Source organism: Balaenoptera acutorostrata, chromosome 7, assembly GCF_949987535.1.
Source record: "Balaenoptera acutorostrata chromosome 7, mBalAcu1.1, whole genome shotgun sequence".
NCBI classification, from domain to species: domain Eukaryota; kingdom Metazoa; phylum Chordata; class Mammalia; order Artiodactyla; family Balaenopteridae; genus Balaenoptera; species Balaenoptera acutorostrata.
The window spans coordinates 110,573,281-110,589,809 of NC_080070.1; the positions used below are offsets into that span (position 1 = coordinate 110,573,281).

Below are 16,529 nucleotides of genomic sequence, written 5' to 3' on the forward strand. Positions count from 1 at the left end.
AAACATGTGCATCCTCTAAGAGAGAGCGTGGAAAAGGGAAAATGACAACAAAAAGCCCAAACACTCTTCCCAGCTTAAATGTTCCCAGGATGACTTAAGGAGATTTTCCTCCCTTAAGCTGAAATAGGGATTGATTCACCGGCAGGGTATATTCTTGAAGAGCTGGGTGACATCTGTTGGAAATCCCTAGTCAGAATGCAGAATGATGTTGAAGACCTCGGCAGGAGCAGTTTTTCCCTCTGGGGTTCCCTCTCTGACCCGACCGACCCCAGAGCCTCAGGAAAGCGTACGGGAACGAGACCAGCGGGCTCCAGCAAAAGCGCACCGAGAGGCCAAGTAAGAAAGCCTACCTTTTGGATTGCGCAAGTGAAAACCCTTCCCACTGCGGAACTCCAAAGTGCTTGGTTAGGTGGTAGCATTTCCTCTAGAATGACCTATTTAAAAGGGAAACGATTGTGCCCAAAACGCTAGGAAGCATACCCTTCTACTATAAGAAATTTCAGGAATACGCTCAGGTTTTACTCAAAGTAAGCTTGTAATTTAAAGCACAGATGTAAAAAGCCACACAGCAACCGAAAGGCAAGGAAGGTCACTACTGGCCTCCGGGGGTCTCCAAGGCGGACTTTCAAACATCTGAGGGGGCAGCTCCTTGGCAAGGTAGCAAAAGAATTGCCACGTGGCCCAGCAGTTCCACTTCTGGGTATTACCCCGAAGAACTGAAAGCAGGGGTTCAAACGAATACTTGCACGTGAACGTTCACAGCAGCTCTATTCACAGTCACCAAAAGGTCACCATCCAGCGATGACTGGATAAGCGCAATGTGGGCTGTCCATGCAGTCGAATATCACTCAGCCTTAAGCCTGCAAAACCTTATGCTGAGTGAAAGAGGCCCGACTCGAAAGGCCACGTATCATACGATTCCATTTATGTGAAATGTCCGGAAGAGGCAAATCCCTAGAGACAGAAAACAGATTAGGGGCTGCCAGGGGCCGGGGGAGAGTGGAATGGGGGTGACTGACCATGGGTACAGATTTCCTTTTGAAATAACAGAAGTGCTCTGGAGCTAGACAGTGGTAATGGTTGTACAACATTGTGAAGGTACTTGATGCCACTTAATTGTACATTTTTAAATGGTTAAAATGGTAAATTTTACATTAGGTGCATGCTTCCCTAATAAAAAAGATCTGAGGGGGTGATTTCTGTTTCCTAGGCTGGCCTGCCCAAGGGTTTTCACCTTGAGATGCACGTTATTTTATTTTAAATTGCTTTCTTTTTATTTACCCTTTTAACACGAGTGTTAGGGTGTTACATAGGTTTTTTTAAATTATGTGTTTAACTAGTTTGCATCAGCTATGACTGATTTCAGGGTAGTGAAGATGGCATCAGAAAACAGATGTTCTAAAAACAGAACCATGGGCTTGAGGGGTTGAGAACCACAGCTGCAGGCTGGCTCAGGTGGTCCAGAGCAGGCAGAAGAGGCCGCAACTCCAGGCCTCTTAGGGACGTCGGGAGACGCCCGTCAAGGTGACCACGTGGGGCACCCGAATCTGCCTGTTTGTGTGGTGAGGGTCGCTGCAGCAAAAGGAACTGATTCATCAACTCTCAGATTTATAATGTGCCTTTTTTTTTTTAATTTATTGATTTGTATTTATTTTTGGCTGCACTGGGTCTTCATTGCTGCTGCACGGGCTTCCTCTAGTTGCGGCGAGCAGGGGCTGCTCTTCATTGCAGTGTGCAGGCTTCTCTTGTTGCAGAGCATGGCCTCTAGGCGCGTGGGCTTCAGTAGTTGTGGCACGTGGGCTTCAGTAGTTGTGGCGCACAGGCTCAGTAGTTGTGGCTCGCGGGCTCTAGAGCGCAGGCTCAGTAGTTGTGGCTCGCGGGCTCTAGAGCGCAGGATCAGTAGTTGCGGCACACGGGCTTAGTTGCTCCACGGCATGTGGGATCTTCCCGGACCAGGGCTCGAACCCGTGTCCCCTGCATTGGCAGGCGGATTCTTAACCACTAAGCCGCCAGGGAAGCCCTATAATGTGCTTTTATGCAATGAAAGAAAGTAGTTGCAACAACAGCTTCCAGCAGCGACCGTGCATTTCTCACTCTGAAGTCTTTTCCAAACTAGAAGCATGCAGAGCTCCCCGCAGCGCAACAAGCCGACTCCATCACTAAATGTGCACTTGCGGCCATCAGTCCATCCACCGCTATTCATGGTCCTAAAGCATCAGTTTGAAGGGGCGTGGCCCGTCCTGACCCCTGGGCAGGAACCTCTTTTTTGGGGTCTCTCATGGCACGTGAATACCCTGCCTGCCGTTCACCTCCAGTGACAGGACCTCACTGGTGAAGAAAGCCCAGTTTCACCTGTGGCAGCAAACGGAGAGCAAGAGTCCTTCACAGGAATATCACCAGAAGCCCTTGGCCTGGGCTCACTGGCCCTCACTCCACAGTCTCCTTTATCCTGCTTCCCTGGTGGGCCGGGGTAGGAGGAAGTCTGCCCCCCGCACAGTAATTCTTGGTTGCTCCTGTTTTCCAGGAGCTCATGACTGGGGTGGGGGGGGGAGATGGAAAAGCAAAGGCACAGTCACAGGCCAGTGTTGTCCAGGGAGATGGGGGGAGCCCTGGGCACATGGGGAAGGGACAGTGGTCGGGGAAGCATTTCAGAGAGAATGTGACTTATGACAACCCAGAGAGCCCCTGACAGGTGGAGGCCACTGAACAAGAGGCCAGGCCTCCTCGGGCTCCCTGAAGGAAGCACTGTGCCCCGTGGTCCCACCCGCCCGCTCCTGTGTGCCCCGGGGGCAGGAGGCGTTGTGCAGCTGTACTGAGACTGGTCAGCATTAAACACAGCCTGAAACCACACGCTCTAACTCAGGTTCAAAACAGCATCCAGAGTTGTCATGGTGACACCAATGGGATCCCGCGTGCCTTTGTTCACTGCCTGGCTCAGCGGGTACAGGCCTGACTGGGCAGCTGAGAGGAACAGGGGCTTTCAGTGGACAGTGAGAGGGCAGGTGTGAAGTGAGAGTTAAATTAGCCGAGCTCAGGGGCCATGATCAGAGCGGGCAGCCAGAAACTCTAACCGCAAGCCCCTTCTAGACGGTATGACCGCGAGCCCCTTCCAGACGGTGTGATCGCGAGCCCCTTCCAGAACAGTGTGATCGAGAGCCCTTTCCAGACGGTGTGATCGAGAGCCCCTTCCAGAACGGTGTGATCACGAGCCCCTTCCAGAACGGTGTGACCGCGAGCCCCTTCCAGACGGTGTGATCGTGAGCCCCTTCCAGACGGTGTGATCGAGAGCCCCTTCCAGAACGGTGTGATTGAGAGCCCCTTCCAGACGGTATGATCGCGAGCCCCTTCCAGACGGTGTGATCGCGAGCCCCTTCCAGACGGTGTGATCGCGAGCCCCTTCCAGACGGTGTGATCGCGAGCCCCTTCCAGAATGGTGTGATCGCGAGCCCCTTCCAGAACTGTGTGATCGCGAGCCCCTTCCAGAACGGTGTGATCAGGACCCTATGCATGGAAGGAGGGAGGGGAAAGGGAGGGAAGTGGCGGCAGGGAGACAGCGTCCGGCAGACACCCACAGAGCAGTCCATGACTTTGAGAGACTCCAAGGGATGCAAAGATGCATACACAAAGCAGATCAATTAAGAAATTATTCTAGGCTTTAAAAATGTACTCGCTTTCTTTGTGTTAAAAAACACATAGCATTACGTTTACCACCCTGACCATTTTTAAGTGCACGGTTCAATGATGTTAAGCATATTCAGATTGTTCTGCAACAGATCTCTGTAACTTTCTCATCTCACAATACTGAATGAAAAATGACTCAACTGAAGGGGTATGGACACATTTCCTGAAGCTCTACTCTGCTAGAGCTTTTCAGAGGACGTGAGTGAACCCAAACCCAGACTGCATTAGACTTGTGAGCATAACACCCGCCATCTAAAGGTTTGTCTATGGCCAGGCCACCGTCACCGTTTGAAACCCACCGAAAGAGAACCAAAACGTAGTTCCAGTGAGTTCGTACTTTGTGTTTCCCAGAGGAAACCAGTGGAGGTCATCCTTCACGCTCTTATTACTGAGGTCGCCTGCAGCTGCCAAGGGTGGGACAAGCCCTCTCCTGCCAAGGACACAGAGCTGCTCGTCCCACACACTCCGCTGCCAGCTCCTGCAGGGACGCCAGGGCCTGCCCCCTGGACACAGGAGCACCCCCTGACCTGAAAACAGTCATCTTGCCTTGGAAGGGCGACGCGGAAAGGCCTGAGGGTGGAGAGAAAAGACCTGAGCCCTCGCTCTTTGCTCACCACGTCCCCAGACCACACAGTCTGCAGCAGGTTCTGACCCTGATCCGGGACCCTCTTCCCGGAAAGGCCTAAGAACTAACACAGGCTGGCCACGCAGGAAGAGCCCACGGGCCACGTCTGAGCCTGAGTCACCCGCCCGCTCTGACCTCGCGCTTCCTCTCTGTGACTGGACGCCATCCTCCGTCTCATTCGACCAGAGGAACCAGTAGTGCCTTGAGCGCGGGCGATGCTGGCGGAGACTTCTTGGTTTTGTGAAGCCCAGCTCCTCTGGAGGCACGGGGGCCGCCCCAGAGCCTCAGAGGTGGAGGAGCTGCCTCGCAGCACCTGGCCGGGGTCCACGGCAGGCCTGAATCCTGCTGCCGTGCGTGACGCCGGGGTCAGCCTGAGATGCCTTTCCCCAGCCGTCAGCACCTGCGGCCTCGGGGAACAGAGGAAATCCTGAGGGCGGGCATTCTGTCTCATGCCGGACGTGGCCAGGGTCCACGCTCACCCCTTCTTCCCTCGTCTCCGTGCGCCTGGATTCCCGGTCCTCGAACACACCTGCACTTCCGCACGCCTGGGCCCCGCCTCTCCCCGGCATCTGCACAGCCTCCACTGAACGTCCTCCTGGAGAGGCCCCGCTCTCCACTCCCCGATGCCCCGGCTCTCCTGTCGTGCCCCTGTGGGCTCGTGCCGCTGCAGCTCCCGCCCACGCTCAGGGACCCTACACTCACGCTGTGGACCCACAGCTGAGGGTCTCAGGTTCTCACACTGGATCCCTTTCGTTTGGGTTTAACATATAATATTCTTTTAAATTATTTATTTGTTTTTATTTTTGGCTGAGTTGGGTCTTTGTTGCTGCACGCGGGCTTTCTCTGGTTGCGGAGAGCAGGGGCTACTCTTCCTTGCGGTGCACGGGCTTCTCATTGCGGTGGTTTCTCTTGTTGTGGAGCACGGGCTCTAGGCGTGAGGGCTCAGTAGTTGTGGCTCGTGGGCTCTAGAGCGCAGGCTCAGTAGTTGCGGCGCACGGGCTTAGTTGCTCCGTGGCATGTGGGATCTTCCCAGACCAGGGCTCGAACCCGTGTCCCCTGCACTGGCAGGCGGATTCTTTTTTTTTTTTTTTCTTTAAGGATTTTCTTATTTATTTATTTATTTATTTATTTATTTATTATTTTTGGCTGTGTTGGGTCTTCGGTTCGTGCGAGGGCTTTCTCCAGTTGCGGCAAGCGGGGGCCACTCTTCATCGCGGTGCGGGGACCGCTCTTCATCGCGGTGCGCGGGCCTTTCTCTATCGCGGCCCCTCCCGTCGCGGGGCACAGGCTCCAGACGCGCAGGCTCAGCAATTGTGGCTCACGGGCCCAGCTGCTCCGTGGCATGTGGGATCTTCCCAGACCAGGGCTCGAACCCGTGTCCCCTGCATTAGCAGGCAGATTCTCAACCACTGCGCCACCAGGGAAGCCCTGGCAGGCGGATTCTTAACCACTGTGCCACCAGGGAAGCCCCTTTAACATATAATTTAAATTGACAGGCTTTGCGCTATCAATTACTGAAAGTTGATACTCATTGTGAATTTCCTTCGGCATAAATGAGTCCTGTGACACGGGCGAGCACGCAGGCAGGGGTGTCTGTGTCTGCAGAAGCACACGCGGAGCTCTGGCACAGTATCCTAGTGCCATCTGCCAGCAGAACACGGGGTCTGCCAGGGTCCGACAATTGTGGGCTGGGGGTTGATGTACCACGAATAAAATATTTTGACAACAGGAAACAAGGAGCCCAGAGGTATGAGGAAAACACAGCTGGCTTCCTGCCATCCAGAGAATCATAAACTCCACAGATTGAGTCATTTCTTTTGTTACTTGGGTACTATCAGTTGAAATCTCCCCTCATTTAAAATATGTGATCCAAGAAACCCACCGTTGAGCAGGGCTGCGGTGCAGCTGGGCGACCTGGGGGCTGGGGCAGCATGAGGCCCCAGCAGCGCCCAGACGGGTCTGGTGTCCGCCCAGAGCAGGGGAGCTGCAGCGGTGCTGAGCGCCTACAGGGAGTGAAACGCCTCCACATCTCACCCCGTTGTACAGGGTCTCCCAGGGCTTTCTGAGACCCCACCTCTGGGGGCCACTCTCGCCTCATGGGTGGGGACTGGCGCCCTACACTGCCCGTGATAAACCTCGCTCAGGTCCCCGTGCCAATTCAGCAGAGACACATGGGTCTTTGGAGGGTCACCTGCATTCCCACCAGCACCAGATCCCCTCTATTTACAAACATTCCCACGTGTCAGGAACCAAAATGAGTAAGTCACTGGCACTGTCCTCCAGGGGTTTCGATCTGGTGGCAAAAACTGAGTTTAGTGGAATAAGGGCTCAGCCATGAGATGCATAGTGAGACAGATGGAGGCTGTTTACACATTATGGTGGGCATGAAGGTCAGGGGTGATGCAGACAAGCTTCAACATAGCACCTAGAACGGGGCAGGAGCTGTGGGGCAGTGCTCACTATCTTCTTTACCATCACCATCACCATCACCACCATCACCACCATCATCATCATCATCACCACCATCATCACCATGACCACCATCATCTCCATCATGATCATCACCACCACCATCACCACCATCATCATCACCACCATCACCATCACCCTCACCACCATCATCACTATCACCACCATCATCATCATCATCATCATCACTATCACCACCATCATTATCCCTACCACCACCACCATCACCATGACCACCATCATCATCATAATCACCACCATCATCACCATGACCACCATCATGACCATCACCACCAATCATGATCATCACCACCACCATCACCATCATCATCACCCTCACCACCATCATCACTATCACCACCATCATTATCCCTACCACCACCACCATCCTCACCATTATTATTATTGTGCTGATAGCAAGTACACTTTCTCAGAAAATGCTTAGCCTTCACATATAATTTTCATCTCGGAAAAAACCAGAGCCACAGTGGGCATGCTGTTGCCTGCAGAGCTGGTGCAATGTGAGCTGTGCGGGACATGCAGCAGTCCCCAGAAGGAGCTCCACGTAATACCATTCCCAACTCTCTACCACCAGATAACTGGTGGTCTTTCTCATAGTCAGGACATGATCTGCAAAGAGTGATGGATTTCACTAACTTCAGGATGCTGAGGTCTCTGCGACAAACCTTTACTTACAGCCAGAAAGTAAGACACTGTGCAGCAGTCAGCATCCGGGGGCAAGATGCAAGGCAGGCCAGGGAGGGTCTCACGTAGAAGATACAGCGTCTTGGAACTTTCTGGCCTACTTCCCATTTGTGTGCAAGACTTGAGGCCACTCTGGTCAGATACTGCCCCACATCAGTAGGGCTGAGCCTCAGGCACACAGACATGGGACAATGCATCTGTGGGGTAACAGCCACCATCCTGGGAATGTCATGGAGCCTTTCAGATTCATCATCCCCTTCCTACTCAGCATGGTAGAACCGAGAGCCACACGTGGACCAGCTCAGCTTGGCAGCCCTGGCCTCCCCCATCTAGGGGATGGATGTGTGCTGGGGATCTGGAACATCTTCCAAGCACAGGTTTCCGGCATCCCCAAACCTCCTGAAACGCTCCACAGCTCAGAATCAGTTGGTTAGTTGTACACTTTTATGACTTTCCTTGCCATCTAGTGATTTTTTTTCTGTTGCTGGCTGATCTAGCTTTTTGCAACCAAGAGATGTAAATACTGACATTTAAATATTAAAATCAAATGGGTTCCAGTGTCCTCTATACCAGCCAGGGAGGGAAGGAAGTTCTCTCTCCACCTCAATTCAAGTGGCCGAAAGCTACAGACGTGCACATTCTTTTGATGAGATTTCTATCAATACAAGATGTTCCGGAGTGAGAGCCAGAAGTCTGCATGCAGGCTGTTCTGAGAACCCTTTACACTGTCCAGATCCTTTTCATCAATGTAGTGCAAGTCTCAAAGGCACTACACTTCCCGGCTTGGCACTTTCCTAAAACAGGAGCTGACTCTGGAGTTGAAAGCCAAGCTCCGGGTTAGAAGGCCAGTCCTCGTGCTGTGAGCTATGAGCTGCCCTGCTGGCAGGTGTTCATCACTGCTCAGGCCTCCTACCAGAAGCTCACGTGCAAATTTCAGAAAGGTCTCTGAAGATTAGCATCCACATTGCTTATACCTAATCTATTGACGTCACCATAGTTTTTAAAAGTATAAAAGAAAACAGGCAAATGCCCGAGGTTCCTATCAAACATGAATGGATTAATAAACACTCTAACTGAATTTGCATAATTAATAACCTAACGTGCTGAATTTTACGGGTCTGTTGAAATATTCAAGTCCTTTAATTTAAAAAATGTCACTATTTTTATAAGACAAGGAACTAGAAAAGATCTAAAATCAAAATTAAAATTCCAATAATTACAGCGATGAGTTTATCAAGTAATTTAGGAACAGCTAACGAAAGGGTGGAGGAAATGAAGAGATTTTCTAACATCCCAGGCTCTATGTTTTATTGCTACAAGAATAAAGGAGAAGAAGTCACTAGGGACTGAGTTCCATCAACTGGAAAACAAATGAACTAAAGGAGGCTGTCAGACTGTAACCTGAGCCTTGGAATCCTTTTCCCCCTACACACTCAGATGCCTCCAACTGCTTCCAAATCTCAAAGGAGGTTTTAATCCAAAAAAAAGGTTTCTGGTTTTAATTTTTCCAAGCAATTTCTTTTAAGTAGGTTTGGTGAGATAAGAGACAGGATGCAGATAGCTTTGTTCGCAATGAAACCTTTTTTAAACTCAGAATCTCCTGAATGTGTCTGATTCAGTGGATTCATACATCCAAATCCTTCCAACTATTTAGCTGCTACTATTACTACTGTTGTCCTACGGCTACATGGTAGAGTCTGACAATCTACTCCCAGGAGGCTCTTCCACCTCCTTCCAACTCCAAGTTACTCACATCCAGGGGCACAGGTACTCAGGGAAGAGGGGATGTCACACACTTATGATCCAGGTACCCTACAGGGGCGTGCGGACCAGCACTTCCTGCACACTTCCACCAGCCGGGTATGTGATAGAGTTTCTTTTAACAGATAGAGCGAACAGAAATTCAGAGACTACATCCTTAACCCAAAGTCACACAATCAGCCAAATGCACACAGCTAAGCAGGACCAAGGTCTGCAAAGCTCAGGTAACCCAGGCCATCTGGACCCGGGGGGGTCTGAAATCCACTCCATCTGACTGCAAAGCGGGCAGGGCCTCTGGGTGCAGCCACAGGGGCCGAATCCTGCTCTACTGCGAATGACCTATGTGACCTTGGGCGGGCCACTTCCTGACACCTCTGGAAACTCAACTGTAAGACAGGATCCGCCCCTGTAGCCGAGGGGCCTAAGAAGATGAAAGGGCCCCGAGAACAATGCCTGCGGCAAGAGGGGCGCCCCTGCTGCATCAGTATCCTGGCTCGGCACTCAGGGTCAGACTCGGGAGTAGGGGGAAGCGACAGAGCTCTTCCTCCGTCACCCCTCCTGTCTTTACTTCTAGAGGCAGGGCCTTTAGGGAACCAGCTGATGCCCCAGAGGGGGACGCACACCAACGCGCCGACGCGGGAGGGCCTGGCCTCACTCTCAGCCCCGAGGTGACCTCTGGGTCCTTGCAGCTCCACCCCTCCCTCCACCTCCCCAGACCTCAGCAGGCTTGGACGCCTGCCTTGGCCCCATCCACCTCCTCTGTGTGGAAGCTTCTAGACGGACACTCCATTCCTTGACCCGGACACCCCACCTCTGTCCCAGTGCCCCCGGCCTGCGGGGCATCCTCCCAGGCCGCCCTGGCCAGCTCTCCGGGGCCCCAAAGCCTCTGTTTCGCCAACATGGAGAGCCTGTCACAGGCCGGATCCCAACTCCCTGCCCCACGTCCACTCAGCCGTACACCCAGAGGCTACCTCTGTCCGCCACAGCTACCCCCAGCCTTCCCAGGTCTCGCAGGTGGGCAAGAAGGCTTGGCCCTGGCCTTGCACAGCCGTGGCCTAAGGGTGAGAGCCTGCACCGTGCCCACCTCCCGCCCAGGACAGCCCCCAGAGCTGCAGGGTGCACACAGGGACCCCCTCAGGGCCCGCGACCCTGCAGCCGGGCCTGATGGCCGGGATTCCCACCGCGCCTCTCGGCCCCGACTCTCCGGAACCCGTCCCTCTGGCATCCCTCCCACTGCCCACCTCCAACCACCCCCGTGGCCCTGTCTCTCTAGCTCGCAGGCTGCTGCCCCACGGACAGCCTTCCCGCCCCCTGCGTGGCCAGCCAGGAGACAGCTTCGGCCTGTCCCCACGGGGCTGTGCCCAGGGCCCCAACTGTCCTCCTCATTCCCCTCCCCGGACCCTGCGTCGAGCCCGGCGCTCTCCCATAAACCCCTCTTCTGCACAGACCCAGGCAAGCACGCATCCCGTGGAACACCAGCTCACCTTGCCTCGCGGGGGCCCTGCCAGGGCCTTCTGCCGTGTCCTGCAGGCGGCCACTCGCCCGCAGCCCACCTGCCACACCGTCTGGGGCCGCGGGGCCGTTGGTCTGGCTGCCCGGCATGTTCATGTGGGTGGGGATGGGCTCAAAGGTGGGGTCCAGCTCCAAGATCAGCCTGTTGAGCTGCTCGATGGACTGGTCGATGTCCAGGGTGGGTGAGCCAGGGGAAGGGTCTGCGCTCAGCGCCGGGCCGCTACCGTTCACGACTCTGACATCTGGAACCCTGGGTGTGAACGCTGCTTTGCCGGGAGGGGGTCTCTGCGTGTCGGGGGGATGTGGCCCGGGGCCTACGCCCCTCTGGACGGCCACTCTGCTGCTGGCCCCCCGGGTAGGGGTGAGCGGGACCCTGGGCTGGGCCTGCGCCAGGCCGGAACCGTCAGCTGTGCCGCGGCCGCTGAGCCTGGCCTCCCCGTCGGGGGCGAAGCTGTACTGCAGAGCGGCCACCATCTGCTGCTGCCGCACCCAGGTCTGCGTGGAGTAGCTGCTCTGCCCGTAGGCCTGCGTCTGGGCGGGCACGGAGGGCTTCCTGAGCACAGGCTGCGGCTGCTTGGGCTCGCGGCTCCCGAAAGCCTGTTCCCGCTCGTATGGGGGCTCCACGGCGAGGCCCAGATCTGGGGCCAGAGCGCCGTGCTGATCTTCGCCGGCGGTGCTGCTGAATCCATCAGACAGGAGGGAGTTCTGGCTGCTCTGGTGGCAGGTGAAGGGGCCCAGGTGGGCGGACTGGTGGCCCTCGGAGGAGGAGAGGGTCCCGATGCTGTCCACACTGTGCAGGTCGTGGCTGGGCATCTCGTCGTCCAGGATGTCCGTCTCTCGGTCCTTGGGGGTGCTGTCTCCGTTCACGTGCACCTGGGCCGGTACGACATGGCGGGTCCCGCTGTACTTGCTGCAAGCATCACTCATGTCCTTGAGGGGGCTTCCAGAATCTTCGAGACCAAAGCCACTGAGCAGCTGATCCAGCTCAGCCTTTTCTTGGGGGCTCAGGCCCCTCTTGGGTCCTGGAGCCAGGCGCTCCTCGGTCCTGTCGGTCCTCACCGAGGCCGTGGAGTGGCCCGAGTCACTGCTGACAGACAGGGTGTGGTCGCTGTGGTCTGGGCTGCTGGCGGCTGGGACAGTGGGGGACCCTCCTGGGACACTGGGATCCGAGGCGCTCTTCTTTCTCACCTTGGCGTAAAGGCTGCCGTCGACAGGGCCCTGCGTGTGCAGCACTGGTGGGGAGAAAAGGAGAGACGGAGAGATGGACCGTTAAGTCAAGGATGCAAGGGGGCTTCGGGCTCTTGGAACAGGCCTCTATTTCTGTCTGAACAAATAAATGGATTCACAGCAGACAACTCAGAATAATCAGGGCCAAAGACGCCTCTAGGGTTCCCAAATTCTACATACACTCCTGCGAAGCAAACGCCCATGAAAAACACTCTGAATAATCAAACATTTTCAGGCCCTGCATTGTTTCTACATTTTTATGCAAAGAGAACGGTCATTTAGAGAACCTCTGGGCTTCTCCATACCGGAGTCATCTTGCCTCAAGGGCGCACTGTTAATGGTGTCCTTAGTTTGAATGCTGAACACAGCAGCTGCTCACAAATCCCCAAGACTCAAGAATGGATGGCGCCTATGACAGGAGAGAGCTTCTGTCAACATCTGTGAAGCATCCTCCAGGGACCTGGGTACCAGTCCTCGGTAAGCAGAACATCTGATTTAGGAGCCTGCTGTCCTCAACCTTCTGAGATCCGCTGAAACCTAAATATGCAACTCAACGAAAAGAGAAAGCACAGGAACTCGTCCCGGGCCTGCCTTCCCATTAGTGCAGCATCTTTGAGCCAAGAAGGTGCTGCTAAAGGCACGGCAGGACCTCAGAACACAGAGGGGTAAGCACTGATCTCCACGCATCAGGACGGCCGAGAAAACAAAATTAGGCCTCAAATGCAGACGGGAAGAGCGCTCCTATTATTAATTACGGCCTCGGCTGCGGCAGTCACCGCTCCCTGGCTCACAGCAAAGAGCTGGGAGGGCACCCGCCAGCACAAGAGAGCTTGAGGTCAGCCCCTCCCTCCCCCTCCGTCCTCCTCTGCCTCCCTGTTTGCCCGACTGTGAAATTGCAGGCATACCACCACAATAACGGAGCTGCAGAGGGCTTGACCCACGCTGTTTGGGGTCCTGGGAGCCACTGTATCCCAGCAGCAACTGGGCCTGGAGCCGCTCGGGAGGGACCCGGCTCGGCTCTGGCCCTGGCGGGCTGCGTGCACTCCACCATCAGCAGCTTCCGGCTTTTTTAAAAACGCCGGGGTGACACGCCAGGACAGAGATCTGTGGGGTATCTGGGGGTGCTGTGCTGAGAGCACATGCGGGCCCGGCTTCCCTCTTATCTCAACTGTGCCCAAGAGGAAGAAGCGGGGCTAGAAGTGATGGGGGATGGCAAACAAACACCGGAGTGCAGGCCGGTACGAATCTCCGCGACCCTCACCTTAACTTAGCGCCTGGTGGGGAGGGCTGGGGGTGGGGGAAACGATACATAAAATACGGTAAATAAACCAAGTCTTCAAGGCAGGCAACTGGTGACGTGAGCATCTAAGTCAGAGGCAGGAGCTGGATGCAGCTTCGGGGTAATTGGGGCAGGTGTCCATGACAGCTGGTGGTCACAGAGCACCTATCACGGGGTGTGCACTCAGCACATTTTCTCTAACTTTCTAGCATATTCCCCCTGTAAAGAAAAAGAACTGATGCTGAAAGAGCATTGGTAACTTGCCCAAGGTCAGGCAGCTGCTGGGAAGCCCAGGTGGGACCAGAACCCACGCTCTCTGGCTCTGCACCCTGGGAGCCCCTGGCCGCCCGGGCCCTGCTCACGAAGAGGCGGCACTCGGTCATGACGCTCTGCGTGGGATCAGCGAGTGACCCAAAGGTGCCAGGGGGAGGACCTGCTGCACCCAGCTTTGCACACAAGGATCCCGGAACGAGCGCCCCCAAGTTACAGGGCACCTGCAAACGTCACCCCTACAGCTGTGAAAGTGCAGAATCAGCCCATGTGGGAACCACCAGGTCATCATGCTTAGGACGCTGCTGGGCTCACGCAGAACGGCCCGTGGGTGAAGCGGGAGCTGGAACATCAGACAGACGCCAGTTCAAGTCCTGGCTCTACCCCAACCCGGCCTGCGGCCACCAACCCTGTGTTGGCCCAACTGCACAATGAGGGTTTGGCTGTGCTCTACATGAAGCTCAAACACGGGCACTGAAAGTCACAGCACACAGATGAGTGTCCTTCTAGCCCTGAGGAAACACCAGTTTAACGTGGCTTCTGTGGGAGACCCTCTGTGGCCAGGAAAACTCAACTAAGGCAAGACCTGGGGCGCCAGGTGTTTCCCTTCCATGCTGCAGAGTAGCAGGAGTGCACACTCGGCTCTGCAAGAATCCAAGTCCCGCCAGAGCGGAGGGGGGGCCAGGACAGACCGCCAGCCACACAGCCAGCCGGTGGGGATTTCTAGAAACAGATGTCCACGCATCCATGACTCAAGTCCTTCTCCCTGAATCTAAATGAAAACGGACTGGCGCAATGAGTTAAGGGGAAAAAAGGAAGCCAAGAAGGAGCTGTACAAAAATTCTTCTGATTTAAATCCAGGCAATGCCCGTTAATCATTTTGAGTAGAAGCCGGTGGTGACCCCACGTGAAGAACAGTCCATAAGGGCCTGCAGGAAACGGAACAGGACATGATACTTACCCTTGGCTGCGAGTTACGAGTAATCCCATTCTTATTATTTTTATTAGGAGTAGAAATCTTAAAATAATAATAAACGCATTAAAAAACAGCCCGATTGCCACGGACTAAACACCGGCTCTGTGCGAGGCCAGGCGCTGAGCACTTCGGCCTCGGTCTCATGGGCTCTCAGAGCTGCTCAGGGAGTGTGGCGAGACACCACCGCAGACCCTTTGCTAAGCGTCCTACCACACACACAGGTGACTGTCTATGTCAGAAAATGTCCAATAAATGGTATACCTATAGGAAAAGGATACGAACCATCTCCGAGAACCCTCAAAGTCAGACTCGCCCAAACTTCTGAATCACTTTGTAGGAGCTCAAATCTTCCCGAAGGCACAGGGCCTCTGGGGGGCTGTCCAGGGGCCTCCAGAGACACCCTACTGCACCCATGCTTTGTGATCCCGGGGAGTGTGGGAGTCAGACTTGGGGCGAGGAGGAAAAGGTGCCTCCGGTATCCACTGTCCCTGCCTGGCACTCTTTGCAAAAGGACTCGGACTGAGTTTCCCTGCCCCCGGAGATGGATTCCTGTTCTGCATTTACGCTGTACTTACTTGGTCAGGACATTTAGACTGTTCAATCCCCTGATCCTTCATTTATAAAAGGGAATAATTAGTCTTACCTTTCAATGCACTTATAAGAATTAGAGAACATATATAAAGAACCCAGGTCCTAGGCTCCTGAGATGGGTAGCCATAATTATCTTTTTTAAAAATTTTATTTATTGATTGATTTTATTTTTGGCTGCGTTGGGTCTTTGTTGCTGCGCGCGGGCTTTCTCTAGCTGCGGCGAGCGGGGGCTACTCTTCGTTGTGATGCGCAGGCTTCTCATTGCGGTGGCTTCTCTCGTTGTGCAGCACGGGCTCTAGGCGCGCAGGCTTCAGTAGTTGTGGCTCGCGGGCTCAGTAGTTGTGGCTCGCAGGCTCTAGAGCACAGGCTCAGTAGTTGTGGTGCACGGGCTTAGTTGCTCCGCGGCATGTGGGATCTTCCCGGACCAGGGCTCGAACCCGTGCCCCCTGCACTGGCAGGCGGATTCTTAACCACTGAGCCACCAGGGAAGCCCCGAGGGTAGCCATAATTGTTAAAAGCTCCTTCCGAGGTGGACAAGGCCTGGCATTCCCTGACTGTGCTCATTTCTTCCCTGTGCACCTTGCTGCTCCCAGACCACAGCAGGCACTCACCTGCCCCAGGGCCTTTGCTCGTGCCGTTCTCTGCCTGCTGGGTGTTTGTCTGTGGCACACATCTACATTCAGACCGACTGCAGACTGTCTCCCCCACAAGAATGTGGGCTCCAGGAGGGCAGGGGTTTGTTTTTTGCTCCCTGTGGTATCCCCAGCATTAGGGACCAGCCCCTGGCATCCAGTGGGCACCGAGTACTGACAGACTGAATGCTCTGGCTTGTTCTCACATGACAAAGCCTGGGGAGCTATTTTGGAAAGATGTTCAGCTGTCTTAGCTGGTAAAAAGACTAAAAATAACTAACCAACCTTCTGAAGGTAGAAGTGCCCACAGCCCTTGGCCACCTGCAGCCCCAGGGCCTCCACTCCCCAGACATCATAACAACCTCTCCCCCAGGTAGACCGCACAGCCCCAGCGAGTGGGCCTTCAAATGCAACCCGACTGGAAAGGTGCCGAAGTCAACGAGCGGGTTCCAAAATGTCAAAGAAAACAAAAGATGCAAACCTAAATGTGACCCAATGTGCCAACCTAATTGTGACCCAATGTGCAGACAGAGGGGCGAAGGCCCGAGGGACGTCTGAACACTATCTGTGCAGCCACAGGACTGGGGGTGTGATGAGGGCAAGACAGAGCCCTGGCATACAGTAGGTGCATAACAAGGGCACCGCATTTTACCATTTCCCGTCTCCTCCATCCTCCTGCCATTAAGATGGACTTTCCCAAGCAGGTTCGTCCCCACAGCTGCAGGGATGGGCGGGGTGCACCCACCTACTCATGGCCCGCCTCTAAACCACATCTAGAGAAGGGCGACCTTGCCTACGGGG

At 54.7% G+C, this 16,529-nt stretch overlaps 1 protein-coding gene across 6 annotated transcripts in view; it reads right to left on the reverse strand.

Moving 5' to 3' along the window:
- The window catches only part of TNS3 (tensin 3), a 238,611-nt gene that overhangs the window by 66,924 nt on the left and 155,158 nt on the right, over positions 1-16,529 (reverse strand). For all 6 annotated transcript variants that reach the window (XM_057549822.1, XM_057549823.1, XM_057549821.1 and 3 more), the window contains one exon: positions 10,726-11,985. In XM_057549822.1, the coding sequence (XP_057405805.1) occupies positions 10,726-11,985 (1,260 nt within the window). The remainder of the gene's footprint in view (positions 1-10,725; positions 11,986-16,529) is intronic.